The 16965-nt window shown below is 35.4% G+C and overlaps 1 protein-coding gene across 2 annotated transcripts; it reads left to right on the top strand.

Moving 5' to 3' along the window:
• Positions 1–2825: 2825 nt before the first annotated feature.
• LOC110373297 (uncharacterized) lies at positions 2826–16464 on the top strand. 2 transcript variants are annotated; one of them, XM_021330532.3, is made up of 3 exons: positions 2826–3138; positions 9870–10330; positions 15275–16464. In XM_021330532.3, exons 1-3 carry the CDS (start codon positions 3015–3017, stop codon positions 15719–15721), a joined length of 1032 nt encoding a protein of 343 aa, XP_021186207.2. In that variant the 5' UTR covers positions 2826–3014; the 3' UTR covers positions 15722–16464. The 2 variants fall into 2 exon arrangements, with proteins under 2 accessions (XP_021186207.2, XP_021186215.2); XM_021330540.3 differs by lacking the exon at positions 2826–3138 and adding an exon at positions 6887–7234.
• The last annotated feature ends 501 nt before the right edge of the window (positions 16465–16965 follow it).

Raw genomic sequence — 16965 nt, 5'->3', positions numbered from 1 at the left:
CTTGTCAGTTTCTGTTCAAAAAGATTTCTCGATTACAAAAGTGTTTACAATATTTTTTATAATGAATTAGTTTTAATAATTTTGTTTAAAGTAAATGTAAATTAAGTCTACTTTGTTGGTGCTTAGGGTGGCCAAAAAAAAATGGATATTAACAAAAAAATATTAAATGAACAATTTCTAATCACACATTTCTAAGAATTATGAAAATTATACTAGAAAGGTAGCCATTGGAAGAAAATGAATAGAAAGTGGAGAAAACAACTTATAACCTGATTTTTTTTAATTTTGTATCAGAACCATATTATATTCTGAAGGCATACCTCTACAGTATATTTTTATTTATAAAAGAACACAGTAAATACTAATTTATTGACTACAATTATTTCTCTCACCACGGTGTAACACAAACTCGAATACGTAATAAAGTCTTTTGTTCGCATTAGCCACTGATATCGCGATAATTGTCGCGAACAATGCGCCGATAATACGAGATACATCGATGCGTACGCGTCGCTTGCCACTCGTACTATTAAACGCGTACAGCGTTGGAATTTTATCGGAAGTAGGAGGACGGTATTTCCCAAAGAAAATTTAATGATAAGAACTTTTTTTTCCTCGGTGTTCTTCTTTCAAATTGACAAACTAATTATTATAAACTTTTTTTTGTTCGCTGTTACTTTTTCAAATAGGAGAACTAATTAAATCAGACACCTTTTAAAGGTTGTTCCTTTTTCAAATTGGCTAACTGTGATTATTATGTCAGTTTATTTTATTTTTTATATTGAAGTAATATATCGAAGTACTTTTGTATAGTTACTGTGTTTACTGTTTATTTCTGATTCTAATTTCTAATTCTTTTCACTCGTTTAAGTTATGGTATACCTATGGTACTACCACGGAGCTGGCTCCTTAAGATAATTGTTTTTCATATATATATTGTTATTATTTACCTATGGCTTAGGTCAGAATTGTTGCGCACGCCAGAATGCTCACTTAGAACCTGGAAACTGGATCAGTTCCACAGATTAGTAGTACAAAATGTGTATAAAAGTAAGCGGTTTCAGTTGCATACGCACCTATATATGTAATAAAGCTGCGTTTAGGAAAAACAGACGAATAAACCTGAGCAGTTCTATCAGTTTGCCAACAATTTTGGTTTGAAGTTGAACTTAAACTACCTATTAAGGAATAAATCTTTTGATTTCAGGGAAAACCTGTATTACCTACGTTAGTAAGTACTTAAGGTAATATAAATTGTTATTTATTTGTAAACATACTCCAGACAGAAACCTACGTCATAATAATGACATTATATGGAATGCGTTCCTTGAAATATCTGACTGGCTATAGGAAACTTACGTTTAACTTTACAAAGTCGGGTATAAGGGATTTTTATGACCTATTTTTTCCTGTTATATCCTTCATTAGGTCCAGGTAATATTTATAATTATAGCAATGACAACAATTAGCAGTTTATTTATTACAGAATGAAGCGGTAAGCAGGAAAATTAAACTTCAAAAATATTGGCTTTATTGACCTGTAAATTCTTTCATAATGATACATTACTATATTAAAATTCATTCATATTTCTTAATTAGATGTTAATTGAAATAAAAAAATAAAAAAAAATACTTTTCTTACAGCACATAAGATTTCGCGTCCCTATTCTGTAATGACTAAATCACGCTTCTCATAAGTATCTCACTCACATTTGGAACCGAATTTTAAAAACAGAAGCTGTCATCTCGAACGAACCAATTACAGTCTTATTCTGGAACAAAAAGTACCAGTAAGTACTCACCCCACCACGTGACATGTAAGTACAGAACGAGTAGTAAAGTTAAAGCGAGTGCATGTAATAGGCGAAGAGATTATTCTGAGCGACCAATCGAACGGGACTATTTCGGGAATGATTCCGAGAGGCGGACTCGGGAGGCGGGATGGTGGAGCAACACCCCCGCTGAAATTTAAACGCTTTTCTAACATGGCTGGTTCGGGTTCGGAATTTAAAAATAAACCGTTTAAGGATTTGATTTGCGAAGATTTATCAATGATTGGTGTGTGGTTGTGTGAGTGCCACATTTGTATAGTTAAGGATTTGAAAGATTTTATTAATAAAAAACCACTTCAGATTTTATTTTATTTTTTAATCTTCTTGATTATTTTCATTGTTTTATTTGTTAAAATTGTAATTGATTTGTACCCTAGAAAAAGAGTTTTAACATTATTATTTGAATAAAATTAAAAAATATTTGTAATTTCATTTAAGTCTTCCTAGCTATAAAAAATAATGTACCTTTAATTAAAAAATAAAATAACATTTATTTATGAACTACTTTTAAGATAACTAAAAGTTCATTAACTTATTTTACATTTTTCAATTAATACAGATGTAGGAAAAAATTATCTATATCATAAATACATCTTAATTGTTTAATTTATCTTAATACCCAATAAATCCATGTAATAAAATTAAAATAATCTAAATCTTTCCTTTCTTATCAATTACATAAATCATCTTTAAGAACTCAATCAAAAAAATATCCGTTACAGTCAAATAGATAATACAAAAAACTCGTGTTTACGAATGGGGGAATCGCATTTTCACATACCTTCAGGATCCGGCTGTAAGCACATGTATTTATTTACACAAGCTATTGCGTAAGCGCATGTGTGAGTTTACGTCCTAATCGCGATCGACGTCGTATCCGTGACGTAATGGCGCATGGCGGGCCCTCTAAATTAAACAATCGGTTTTTTGCACCCTTTATCACGGGAGCGCCGACCGGCCACATAAAAGCCGTGGAAATCCGTTCAGGACACACATTACACGTAACGCGTCGAACTGAACGTATCCGCTCTAGAGATCGTGTCCTGAACTCGACGCCCGTTAATCACGCAAATTAAATTCGAATATAAACAGAATAAGTACGCACGTGTGTACACCTGTTCCATATTCGAAATTGTGAAGTGATCGTTCTTTTTTTAAAAGTGACAGTTGACGTGACAGTTTATGCCAAAGATTTTTTTTTTAAATATGATCTGTGATAAATCGATTAATGTTAAGATGATCGATATGTGCACTTGTTGCTGCAACGGATGTTCCTCAAGGAGACAAGGATATACCTTTAGATTAAGTAAGTTTTGTTTATTTTCCTTTTACTTTTATTATCGCTTTCATCTATATTCAATAGATCGATTGTTTGTTTGATTGATTACTAAGATCGATAAAAGTAATAGCCACTAATTGCGTGTTATAAGTAAGCATTTACTTCCCTCTTACATTAAAAAAAAACTAGAACATAATGAAAATTTAGTGTATGTTGACCTATCTCTATACTAGTTCACAACGATGACTTACCTAGTGACGTAATCTTTGTCAGTCATAGGTGATAAAATATTCAGACATTTCATACAATTTCAGTTCACTACAACTCACGTAAATCAGTAACCTAATATTACCTACAATTGAAGGAAGTGATGTAATTTCATATCACTTTCTATTCTTTGAAATATCGGAACTGATAATACGAGGAAATTACTTATGCGGTGTGTTGAGTGATTACTCATTATGAGCATTGTATAATGCATGATACATCTCTAGTCAAAGTCATCGTGAACTGCACATCACTAGTTTAAAAAGAAAATGTTCGATATTTAAATGAAAATGAGGTCGGATATAGCAAAGAGTTTTGATAACAAAAGTATAAAATCACTTGATCACGAGTGCAGACAAGCGATTGTGTTAAGTCATCTTAATAAAATTAATCAGGTATTATCTGAACTTCATAGATAAGTCAATCGGTGTCCTTAATCAGCTATTAGTCATTAGTGGAAAGCGACGTTTAAGTTAACCATTCTAAACTGTTAAGGTTTCTTTATTTTCTTCAGTAATTCTTTGAATTAAAAGTATAAATACAACAATAAATCTCAAGTCTATTCAATCTTTTAAACCACAACAGTCAAGATTAGCCATGAATTATACACAAACCAAGCTCCGCCAAGAAATTCATACATCACTTTCAACAATACATACACACTGTTCTTCACACCTTCAAATTCAAGGACACAGCATAAAATATTTCCTTCCGCATAACTGGCATACTGAACATTACTGAGTAGGTTATACTGTATTAATTTTAGCCTGTGCCATGAAAGGGGTACGTTGAAAATGAGTAAAAGCTTCCAAATGGTGCGCACATCGTGTGATTTATATTGTGGCTCGCAAACAATGCCATTTCGAGTATTGGCAATGCCAAGGCGGCCGCAGGCGGACCCTGTCGCGGAAGCTAGTCTTTAAGTTTACGGTAAACTTAAATTAGCTGCTTAAACTATGTTGGTAAAGGAATTTTACGGTAGATTATCTCTTACATGTGTGGCTTCGATACAATAATACACTGAGGTTCAAGACATCACGAATGCTGCAATAAATAATGTTAATCCTTCCTTTATCTTAGCTCCGAACTTGATCTTGACGAATAATGACAATATTATCTGCATCCGCGTCTATCCAGGTCAGTATCATAAGCGAGCACTTTAGATTTCAACAAAAAAGCTATTTACACGGCAATGGCAAACCTTTTATCGGTAATTTTAGCGCTACACTTTTTTAAAAGAGAAACAAATCATCATAAGAGACGTAACGGACGCCGTGGCTGAAGGATAGATGGATAATATTTGCTTAAAACAACGTGGAACATATCAACCTAGTAATATTAGAGGTTAAATATTTCACTACTAGCGAACACACGTTACTTCGCGCGTTATATCTTTTACGAAAAAAACTTACACAACAATAGCATCCAAACATATATTTCAAAGTCCTACACAAAACAAAACGTCATAGTATTTCAAAAATAGTATCCACAACTCGCGCGGACTCACTCAATATCTCAACAGGAATTCTCAAGCTTCCTCTGCAACAAACATACAGACAAATCCACACTATATTTTACATCAACTATTTAATGGCCAGGTAGCACGTAAATAACGGATACAGTTTAAATACGAAATTGAATTACGAAACAACATGTTTTATTTAAAAGTGTAGATCAGTCGTGGCACTTAAAATTCAATATTTGTGACATGACGAATCATGTTATATATAAAGCGGATCTAACGACTTTCTATGGGGAATGAGTAATAGTAAGAGTCATACGACACCGTCTTGTGGGCTTTCAGCAGTTGACCGATGAACTTACTGTAGCGAAAAATTCGGAAAACTCCGTGACTCATTCATGAGACAACCGCCGGAAAAGCCTGGCCTATTAAAGAGTATTTTAGCATAAAAACTGAATCGTGTATTAAATGAAAGGCGTGTCATTATGTCGGTAATCGGAAACTGTTGCGATGGGAAACTCCTTTGTATAGGCGACAGAAAAAATATTGCAAGCGCACTAGGTCAGTCGGCCTCGCGCGGTGTTAGCGCCCAGCGTTTACATAAAGCACGTATGTACTTGGATACTGAAAATTATGTAATATACCTATATTTCTTTTTTAATTATAAACTATTATTTTTATTACTTAATTATAAAAAAAAATATTAGTTAATGCAAAGCAATAAATCAATTTTTTATTAACGTTAAGAATGTATTGTTTCAAAAGTAAAATCAAAATGACAATAATCCGACATTGACACTATCACTAAGCAGACGCACAATGGCATCGCCTTGTTAACCACGGAACAAAAAACGTGTCAATGTAAACACTGAGATGCTCGCTCAAATATCTTTCAACCGCAGACCACATGCTACAAACTTCACCCACAGACGGAACTCCCAACAACCAGTATACCAATTTCATGTAAGGACGTATTTTATTCTAGCTAAATGGTCGAAGGATTTGTGCGAAACAAGCATGGAGGTGGACTTTTCTATCTGTGTCAACTCAGTCTTTCCCAGACTTGACACACTTTTTACTCTCAGTTTACTTTCATATGTGGTCCTTGGACTCTTTCGCTTGCCGATGATGACCAATTATCAACAAGTGAAAAAGAAAATGAAAGTTGTTTATATATCAAACAACGTCTAAATCTAGGTGCTCATTTACATAAACATGTTAATGCAGCTATCAGTTTATAGTATCTATAAACTTATCGAGCAGTGTTTCATTATCGGATACATGAAAGTACAAAGTATTGAGTGGTACTGATTAAATTATAAACAAATTGTGTGTGCCTACGCAATAAAAACAAATGATGAATATTTTATGTTAGAGTTATGTTCGCGTATATTTGGTAATAATTATAACGTTTGGCGAAGGTATTGAGCGGCGCGACGCGACTAACGCCCGATAAAAACTCACTTTAGGATAGACTCATCGATGAATCACCGGCGAGGTCTAACCGAATAAATGTTCACTTGCACAAGATGTGGAAACAAACATCCATGGAGACGAACACTTCTTTATTTTTTGAAATTGTAACATATTAGCTTTTCAACTTTATAATCAGTACAGAAAATCTTGTTCGTATTTCGAAATTGTGCATGGCAACCAAAATAAAATTTAGACTGTCATATAATTATGACTGACAAATTAATAATGTTCCTGTATTGATAACACAAATTCTTCAGACTTTAACCGATAGTAGGAAAGATAATAATAGAAATACTTCAATTTCACAATTTGCGAGTAATGAATTAACAATGATGCAATCACGTCATCATGAATAATCACAAACAATAGAAAGGAATATTGCTACTTCAGTTTATGATTATATATCGCCGGCATATTGCACTATAGAAAAATAGAAAATGCCCCATAAAAATATATTAGCAATAAAAAAATATAGTGCGAAGGAAGTCTCTTAGAGGGTCGAAGTTCACGTTCCGGCAAGCGGGTAAGGGATTTCGCATAGTGTTTGACCGGCTATTTGACGTACGGTGCCGCTTTTCGGTGCCCATTCAACGAGTGGAGGCTGCTCGCGCGCCGGTCTCGCACACTCGCGCCTCGCACCACTTCGGTGACACACGCTCGACACACAACACTTTATAATCCAGTGCTAATATTAATACAACACTAGTGACTTCCAATTTCAAAATAAAACTTGTGCTCTAATTTTAAGTGTTGAAAGTTCGCGAGTGGTTTTTTTGCGACCAGTGACAATTAGTTCGGTTGGAAAGTTCTTATATCATTTTCCGACGTTTCGTTTATCGGGAATATTTTGTTCGCATGAACATGGACTTGCCCAAAGGAGCTACATCAATGCGTTGTTCATGGATGTCTTTTTAACTGGTGTGTGTTTATATTTTAATTTTAATTCAAAGCTTGGACGCCTGCTTCGTCTTAATTATTTGTTTGACGAACTCAAGTGTGCGGCTCATTCGCGCGTCCAATGTAAACAATTGACATTCATTTTGTGGGTAAGCTTAATGAACGCAAACTAATAAAGCTATCAAGTTACCGTCAACTCAGATTTGTTTATTTATGATTTTTCTTAATACTTAATTGTTGACTTTATTTAATTTTATGACATAGAAAAAAGTAAACAGCCATAAAAAAGAACAAATAAGGCGACGGGAAAATAATAATAAATGAATATAACGATTTAATTTCTTGTATGTCTTTTTATGGCATGAATTTCTAGTGGACTGGCTCAATAAAATCAATTCAGAATTATTTTTAACCATAACAGTTGTAAACAAAAGAAACTAAACTTATCGTGTAAACATAACCATTCGCAATTTCCTTAGAAAGAAACACGTAAGTACTTACATCTATTCGCACAAGGTGAAATGCGACATGACTAATTGCTGTAGTACAAAAATCGATGTCTAAGCGAATCCAGTGATCATTTTTGGAAGTGAACGATGTATCGAGAATCGAGAATCGAGTGCGGTGCTCGGATCGTGTGGGAATGTTCAACATTGGGCCGTCGGCAATCGATCAAAGGGATTTTTCGCTGAAACACGCTCGCGATGTCATTCGATACAGACAAACTTTGCTTTCTGTATTCCCAACATTTGATCGCTCAGTCCACTTTGTTTTTGACAACGATAATTGTTTAATTTATCTCAAGTTGTGTCGAATTAAAATTAAGTTAATAATATTTTTTTGTACAATAATGAACGTCATATGGGATTCTGATATTTGAAATTGTGAGAATATCAAATTGCAGCGAATTTATCTTGTAAACTAAGTTAGATTGTGTTTTGTCTTCAAGAGAAGAATATAAAAAAATAACACGTCTTGAACGGCATTTAAAATATTTAACCGCTCAGTTCTAACTAAAAACGATATGGGAAAAAACATATATTACATGTTCCACATATTTATTCGGAAGCAAATGACTGGCTAGATCGTAAACAGTTGGGGAAACCCCATGATGGAAAAGTCACCCAGTACCCGGTTTTCGCGGTAACAATTATATACGTTAGCATTGTTTGATGATCTCGTCAACATAGACGACGCCACTGACCACTCACAATCCCACAGACTAAAATAATTGTCACACAGATTCGCAGTCACAACACAGCGTGACAACTTTTTTACTCGCATCATTTTTTGTGTGGACGCTTTACGCTGTATTTACTTAACATACATTAAATTGTCAACGACACGAATTGACCTAATGATTCACTGACCATAAACCTCGGTTTATCCTCGTGTGACGTAACAAAAAGTGTAAACTCACCGTAACGTTCAGCCGATGTGATAATTCATGTAATGTGTTTGATTTGCTTTTCTGAAAACCCGCGCTCGATAAATACAATAAGTATCGATGACCGCAGCATAAACATTACAGCTGCGGTTACGGTTAACCGAGGACGCGTCGGGAAAACATTACATCAAAATTAAAACAAATGAAACGCGTTCAATTTCTAATTCATCGAATTACTTAATTCGAATTCTAAACTCACCACCATCAACGTCATCCTTGCCTACTTAACGTCGGTATATTCTTTAGACGGGTAAAGGCAACTAATAAAAACTGCAACAAGTACTTTCTATGTTTTAGCACTCCCACAGAACAAAGCTGAGCTTTCATAGCCGGTGGTGCTTCCTTTTAAAAGTCTGAAAACATCGCCTCAACAGAATTGCTTGGGACATAAAATATGTTTTATGGCGTCGGCGCAAAACATCAAAACCTTCAATAACTGTCAAACGTTAAATCGAACAAGGCGAAACATATGAATATTTGTGCAATAACATTAACAAATGGGCGTGACGCTTTCCGCAGACGCGCGTCGCTTCAAAATATGTCACTGCTAAGATGTGAAAAGCCATTTCTACCAGCCATTAATTGCCTGTCATAAACATAAATTTAAATAACACAAATTATTCTACCATAAAATATTGCTTAAACAATAACACCAAAGAAAACCATAACTTGTATAGTCATGGTTGCTGAATTTAATTTTTCTTAATATGGTATCCGAAAAATACAGGCTATTTCCCACAAGCCAAAATTGATTACAAAAATCACGTCCGCCTCACGCATCCCACCCCGGGCTAATGGTCGGTGTGAAAGTGCTCGGAGATGAAGATCGTACAGACGTGTATGTAGCAATGTTACCATAATCACGCACCTTATTATTTTTTATGTGACCCCAAGGAAATACCGCTCTGAAGTCAACAGTCCCACTAAATTTGTTCCTATACGTGCATCGTATCATTTTTCTCTCAAATTATGCAATGGATTCAAGGAATCTTCTTACCAAATACGAACGAGAATTGAAACGTGAGCAAATAACACACACGGCGTCTGATTGAAAAGATTTTTTATCCCTTTATCGATTCTTGTTAATTACAATCGCAAAGATAAAGGTATCAATACCGTTATGGTTGCATATGATTATTAATTATCCTAATTTGTAAAAACCCTGTTTAATTGTGAAGTGAATTTAACAAGTATGTGTTTTTGTTGCAGGTTTTCCCAAAAAGCTTTTGGTAGCTACTTCAGTACTAGTGATAATAGCAATGGTTGTGATGCCATCCGAGGCGCGGACGCTGGAGCACAAGATCCGGCATGAGAGGCGGCAGCACGAGGCGCTCGCACTAACCAAAGACTTGAGGATGAAGGCAGACACACGCGTGCTGGAGCACCGGCGGCGCCCGCACAGGAAGCAACCCGTCCCGCCACAGACCAAAGACACGCAAGCCCTCATCAGACAACAGAAAAACGTCCACGCCGACCGCTTCAAGAACGCGACGAAAAAGATTATAAAGAAACTGAAGAACACGAGGCGGTTCTTCAACGAGGAGCGAAGAATTCTCAACGAGACGCGGGAGTACCGCGACGGCATGCCCGACTGGCTGCCCACTATCAACTTCGTCGACATACACTTCTTCAACTACAAAAAACGCGGCGCGACCATCTCCGAACGCAAAGTGAGTATCTTTTTGCACTGATTAATTATACACATTAAGTTTTTGCCGTAACAGTAACACATGTTTGAAAGCTGTCTATCATTATAATAATAGATAGGTACCTATAAAGTATCCTAATAATATCATAATTTAAATCATGCAGTGTGAGTAAGAAATCTCAAGTGTCGAATACCTCAGATAAGAATGTTTCCGCTTCCATTTCATTGATGACCTCATTAATCAATCGACAGGTTTTAGCAAGTTGGTGTGGACCAGATCACTGATCCAAATTAGGGATCTTATCGTATCGATAAATGTGATGCAAGACGTAACGTTTAATAGCAATTTATTACAATGTTTGAAGTAATTTTTGTGCAACTGACAGTGTAATTATTACGGGCGATCACTCGCGTCGAGGGTGTGGTGGTCCGTCCCATCACTCTTTTTGCCCGTTCAATGTTTTTACGTTATTTTTAATTTATTTTTGAGACAAAGGATCCCCGAGTACATTAGCCGTGCTCGAGGCTTCACCGTTGCAACTTAAATGAGGTTCCGACGATCCAAATTACATGTGGTCGGCCTTTGTACCGCGTTTATTTACTTCACATTGTACTTAAGGGCAATAACTAGAAGTACAAGCCCTTAATTTCACAAGCCGCTCTCGTTTGAAAATCGGTGCAGATTTAAGTGTTTTATAGAACTTCATTATGAAGTACTTTGCTCGAAATCACTTAATTTCACATAATATGCGTAGGACGGAATAGGCTCTTTATATGTCATAATACTATTCTTCGATTTTATTAACTAGAAATGAAAACACCATGAAATCCTCACAAATAAAATAATCACGCTAATCTAGATGATGTATTCGAAAAAAGATGACGCCGCCCACTATTCATTACTAAATAAAATTGGTCCCCAATCATCGGTTCCCTCAAATTGTGAAATAACACATAGGTACAACGCTAAGGGGTCATTTAATACTGGCTATATATAAATCCGAGGCTTATGGTTAGCGCTTGTGGGAGCAGAGCGAACTAAGGAGCCAGTTAAATGTTTCAAGGAAATTTGCATAGATTGACACCGCATGATTTCGCTCCGCACACGCGATCCTAAAACCATGCCTTAACACGCATCCCACACGTAGGTATCTTAGCACAACACCTTATAATTATGATAAAAATTGTATTCAGTTCATCGGTTGCCCGTACCGGTTTCGGTACGTAAAAATATAAAACACACAAGCAATATTTAACGAGCCTTCTATAAGCCTCTCTTTATTATTTACCGAACACACATCTGGAGTTCGAGACTTTCTGTTATGTATTCATATTGGTCACCCACTAATTAGTACACAAAAGTTAATGCGACGCGAGACAATAAGTGTGTGTGCATTCGGAGCGTCACATGTCCTTACACAGTGGACGGTATCGTGGTCGCCACTCACAGACCAAATAATTTCCTAACATCGCGGCCCGCAGACGAACAGTGCACCAACCGATGAATATTAAATATTTCTTACCTATGTCTCGCCAGCCAGTCAATGTACGGCCACTTAAGAAATTTAAATATTTGACATTGGGCAAAGGAAAGCGTTAGAATTCAAGTGATCTCTACGCTCCGGCTTTAGTTGACATACGAACAATTTAAAAATTAAATACTGCTCAAATGAGACGTTAAAATAGAGGGCCCGAAGAAAGAATAATGTGGATACACGATTCTTGTTGGTTTAATTTATTGGACCCTCCAAGTTTTCAAGTTAAAGCTTTCGAGTGAAGAGCACTGTGAATAATTCCAAAGGATACTTTTAATTTGTAGTGGATTTGTTTTGACACAATCGGCGAGTCATGGTGCGACGGCGACGGCCGGTATTTTCAGTGTTTGAATAAAGGGCAGAAATTCCACAAGTTGGAACACGGTGCGCTTTCTCAGTGACAAGAGGCCGGGGCTTTAGCGGTCGCTCGGTGCTAGTGTTTGTACAGTATTTACGATTTAACAAAACAACACGAAATGTTAAAAACACATTATTTGTCCAAGTGAGACGAATGTGAACTTACGATTCCGGAGTGGCGCGTTTGTCTGCGACACGTCTCGGAGGTTAAGCTCGCCTCTTTAAGGCAAATGTACGGCTTATTGTCGGGTTTTCAGGCTTTTAATACACGACCATATTTGCTCACACAGCCCGACGCTTTTATTATCGTTCGCTCCGACAATTTCTTCGGCGTCGCGCCTTCACAATAGTTGGGAAAACGCAACGACTGTACTCAATGCTTTTATGAACCGTAAAATATTAACGATTAATTTTAGAATCGATTGTTTATTGCCTTCTAAATACTCGAGGAATTAAATAAATTCTGTACATGAAGACTGTTGTCTCATGGTTTCATAAGACGCCTTGAGAGGCTGATAAAGCATTGGTAATAAAATTTCAATTCATATTTCCTGTCGCTTTAATTCGCGAGTCAGACAAGAGTGTCTACTACCAAAATTAAAACAATGTGTGACCTGAAAATATTTAGTGGTTAGCATCTGTCGAAGTGAATCACTCATTCATTGAGTCTGTGGTACTAGAGGAAGCTGGTGACATACGTGCGCAGACAAACAAATACCGAACGTCTCAGGTTCATGTTCCGGGAACAATGAGTGATGAGATGAGTTCATTCATTAGCCGCTAAGTGGAAGCAGGAAGAATCGCACGTTAATGTTACTCACAATATTAGTTACATTTTATTTTCAGTGTGACTTATACATATTAAACTACTGAATTTATTATATTACTTGGAAGTTAAGTGACATTCCTGGAATGTTGTTTTACAGATTGGTTTGTTTCTATGACGTCATTGTGAGTAAGCGATTTAATACTTCAATAAATTATATTGACTAAGCAAGCTGAAAATTATTAATGAATTATTGTTGAAAGAAAAAAAAACAAAGAAAGAAAAAAAGAATTAATAACTCAGTAATATTCAAAACAAGGCTCACAGATGATGATTATGATGATAACATAATAACCACAATAAGAACGAATAGAGAAATATGTCTCATTTTTAAAAGGACAATTATGTACGATTACTAGAATCGAGGTGAACCGGCTCGTCTGGTACATAAGGAATATATACAGAGCGAAGTAAACGCATCATTGTCTATAAACAACGTGATTACAAGCAGTTATTTATCTTTGAAAACTATTTGGTCATTATTCCTAGTCAGCTTTTAAAGATTTCCAAATCTAAATACTTACCTATATGGATTAGAATATTGATATGGTTGTATATCATCATTTTTCGTTCCGGTTCATTGTAAAGAAAAATGTTTTTTTTTAATATTTACTAAATATTATTCGAAAAGAACATCGTCTCTGACATAATATAAAATGCTTTAAGACAAGTATGAACAAATTCCAACAAAATGACTCAAGAAGTAGGCAGACTAGAAAATATGCTTAGATGTAGGTATTCGATTGATAAAATCTGGTCATTGATAATCAGCGTGGCTCAACTACTCCCACTGGTGGTATGTGGCACTGAACTACTTGCAACGAAAGCTTCTTCTACATTACTTACTTACGTAAAAACTTGCAATACAAGTAGTAGCACTAACTAGCTTATTCACTTAATTCTAGATGTCTTTGGAATTTCAAATCAAATGATCCTGTCACAAACTAAAATAATCGCAATTTTAAACATCAACAATCTAGAATTCCTTAACTATGAATGTCATACAACGAACACAGGATTATGTCATTCAACTGCAACTACAAAGTTTATTACAATAATTCTTCACGTAATTATTTAAAGCAACATTTACAAACACAATTACAAATGATTTATTGCATCTGAAAATAAACATTTGATGCAATGCTCAGGAACGCTATTGTTTGTATCTACAATCTTATAAGAATATAGCACAATATTGACAAAACATGATCGTAAAAATCAAATTTGGACACACCTGCATTAAAGTTTAGGATTAAACAAAATAAAATTACTTGTAACTTATGTTCGTGCCATCCTTTCAAACTAATCCGTACATTAAAAAGCAAAAACGCCATAAAAGGCGGTACTCGGCCATTAATTGAAAATAATCCTTAAATGATAATAACGCACTTTGAATTTCAAATCGCCATCGGGCCCAGAGTATTTTACACCTGAGTATTGTCTTCTAATAAAGAAAATGGCGATACGACACGGTCCTAAAGTTATAAACAAGGAGGCAGAGTCGTGCCGCGTATAATAATCATCTAGAAAGTGCCATTAAAGTGAATTGTTAAGTAAAATTTCGTTTAAATACTAGTGAAGTATGTATAATATACATTTTGAATACGATTGTAGTGTTAATAGCGTCATTTGAATAGTCATACCGATCACAAGTGCCCACGGCTCTGTAGCCTCGACACGAATTTGCGGCGACGTAAACTATCCTCGATATGACGCGCTTAATTCACACATAAGCTTCTTCGCACTCTGACCCTTTAATAGACAGGTAGACAGATGTAATAGCTCTTATGTCCTCGGGAATACCTTTACTATTACTTAAAGATGTAACACGAAATTTTATCTCTAAAGCGTTCTTTCATTTAAATATTTCGGACTAAAACTTTAACAGTATCCCCCAAGGTGCTATACTGGCACCACTAAAGAATGTATTAAAAAATCTGAGTATTTATAAAGGTACTTTTGCACTAGAACAGATAAACCCACGACACATCGATAAAAAAGATACAACCTTCATTACGTCGATATTCTGTGACGTAAGCACTATTACGTTTGGGTATAATCGTAACAGTAGACAATGAGCGGACTTATCAATGACCGTAATAATGATATCAGGGATTTCATTCAATGCTATCATTTGTAAATTCCAATTAGTCTTGTCATTGATTATATTGTATTCATTATTAGCTATAATTATCTCAGCTATGTATTAATAGATCAATGTATTAAATACGTTTTTCTTTTGTTACAGTTTGCGTATTTGATGCCGAAGCTGTACAAGTCTCTGGTGGAATACCAGGAGATCTTCCAACTACTCATCAAAGTTGAAGTCGAGTTCGCCGACGATCCCTTCTGCAGCTACAACAAAACCCGCCACGAGTTGATAGGGAAAACTCTAACGAGATTATACAGCACTATTGCTGAAATAAAAGAAAACATGGTAGCTGTTAACATACAAGTACCGCAGGTAGCCAAAAGTAAGAGCCTACAGGTTTTAGAAAAGAGGGTTGACGCTCCGCAGTGCCTCAAGAATGACTACATAGCCTTCAGAGCGTACGGCAACCTTCTGAACAATTGGTACTCAGAGTTCAGATGTCCTCGAGGCAAGAAAGTGATCCATAGTAATGTCCGATGCGCTGCCTACGAGGCCAAACTAAAAGAAAAGAAAGATAAAAGAAATAAGAACACGGAAAGATAGAATATATGTTTGTTCAGTATTGTGACGTAACTTAATCTTCGCTTCGACTAATTATTTATTTAATTTACAATTGGTATAGTCCTGTTGTACTTATTTATTGGTAGGTGTGTAAGCGCACGCTCTCTAACACGACAGATGTTGGTTGTATTCGAAGTGCTTGACGAAACAATGTTTTGTTGATTAAGTATTGGGTACTTTCTCTGTGATATTTAGTATTCTGTAGATATTAATCATTAATTTATTGAAAGTTTTAGTTTTTAAGCCTTTCTGTTCAGTTCCTTTGTACTTAACTGTTATATTTTTCTGTTTCTCGTTACGGCGAAGCTTTATTATAAGTTTATCTTAATTTATTGGAATTTGACCATCAGTATTTATTTAATTTATACTAATCTCTTTATTGCTATACGTTCGAATCTGATTTCTATGCAGTGCATTAACAAAATTTACTTAATATCTCTCTTTAATGTATCTCGAGTATTATTAGTAGGCAAAACATGCCGTTTTAGCCAAGAAAGACTTTTAGCCTTATAGTAAGTTGCTTATTTATGTAATAAGTAAATTATACATAAGTTTGTATAGAAACGTGCCGTTAGATGTTAGTGAATTAATGAACTGAATACCATGTGAATATTACCTATGTTTTATAAAGGAGTTGCATAATTTTCCAATGCAGATGTTACTACATGTGAAATATAAGTACATGATTTAAATAATAAAATGAAATAAATGGATTCAATCACGTACGCTTGTGTTTGCTTGGACAACTTTCCCCTTACACCACCTGTTGCAGACTCACACCCACAATATCAGACACATCCAGATAGTAATTATGTCTAGTGGACAAAAAGATAAGCTAATTCAAATGAGAGACCTACAAAGATACCCGCAGATACTTCATAGTAGTGAAAATTGTATTACTTAGGGCCTTTCAATTTTCTCATCACTTCGAAATAAAATCCTTCTAATCTCTTAAAAAAATACTGGGATTGAAAATTGGTCACTAAAATGACAGATTGAATGAAGTTCATAATGTCTAATTTGAGCATGTATATTGAATCTTGCCAACAAGTCTACTGCTACCAATCGTGACTGCTCAACATGAAGTCTAGGGTTCGAGTTCCGGGTAAGGCCTAGTGGGCTTTCCCATGGAATTTCTCAGTAACTGATGGGAGCCTGGACATTTGCCAGGTTTATATCAATACCTTCGAGATTCATGGAACTTTATCATAATCAATTTATAATGA

The sequence above is a fragment of the Helicoverpa armigera genome, chromosome 7 (genome assembly GCF_030705265.1).
Source record: "Helicoverpa armigera isolate CAAS_96S chromosome 7, ASM3070526v1, whole genome shotgun sequence".
Taxonomy (NCBI): Eukaryota; Metazoa; Arthropoda; class Insecta; order Lepidoptera; family Noctuidae; genus Helicoverpa; species Helicoverpa armigera.
Note: the sequence above shows the minus strand (reverse complement) of the source record. Positions and strands in the feature narration are given on the sequence as shown.

What these genes read in the sequence shown, in the direction of transcription:
- LOC110373297 (XM_021330532.3), top strand. Translation starts at nt 3,015, where the DNA reads ATGCCAAAGATTTTTTTTTTAAATATGATCTGTGATAAATCGATTAAT. An exon ending in AGGATATACCTTTAGATTAA is followed by an intron (nt 3,139 to 9,869) that starts GTAAGTTTTGTT and finishes TTTTTGTTGCAG; the next exon opens with GTTTTCCCAAAAAGCTTTTG. An exon ending in CGACCATCTCCGAACGCAAA is followed by an intron (nt 10,331 to 15,274) that starts GTGAGTATCTTT and finishes CTTTTGTTACAG; the next exon opens with TTTGCGTATTTGATGCCGAA.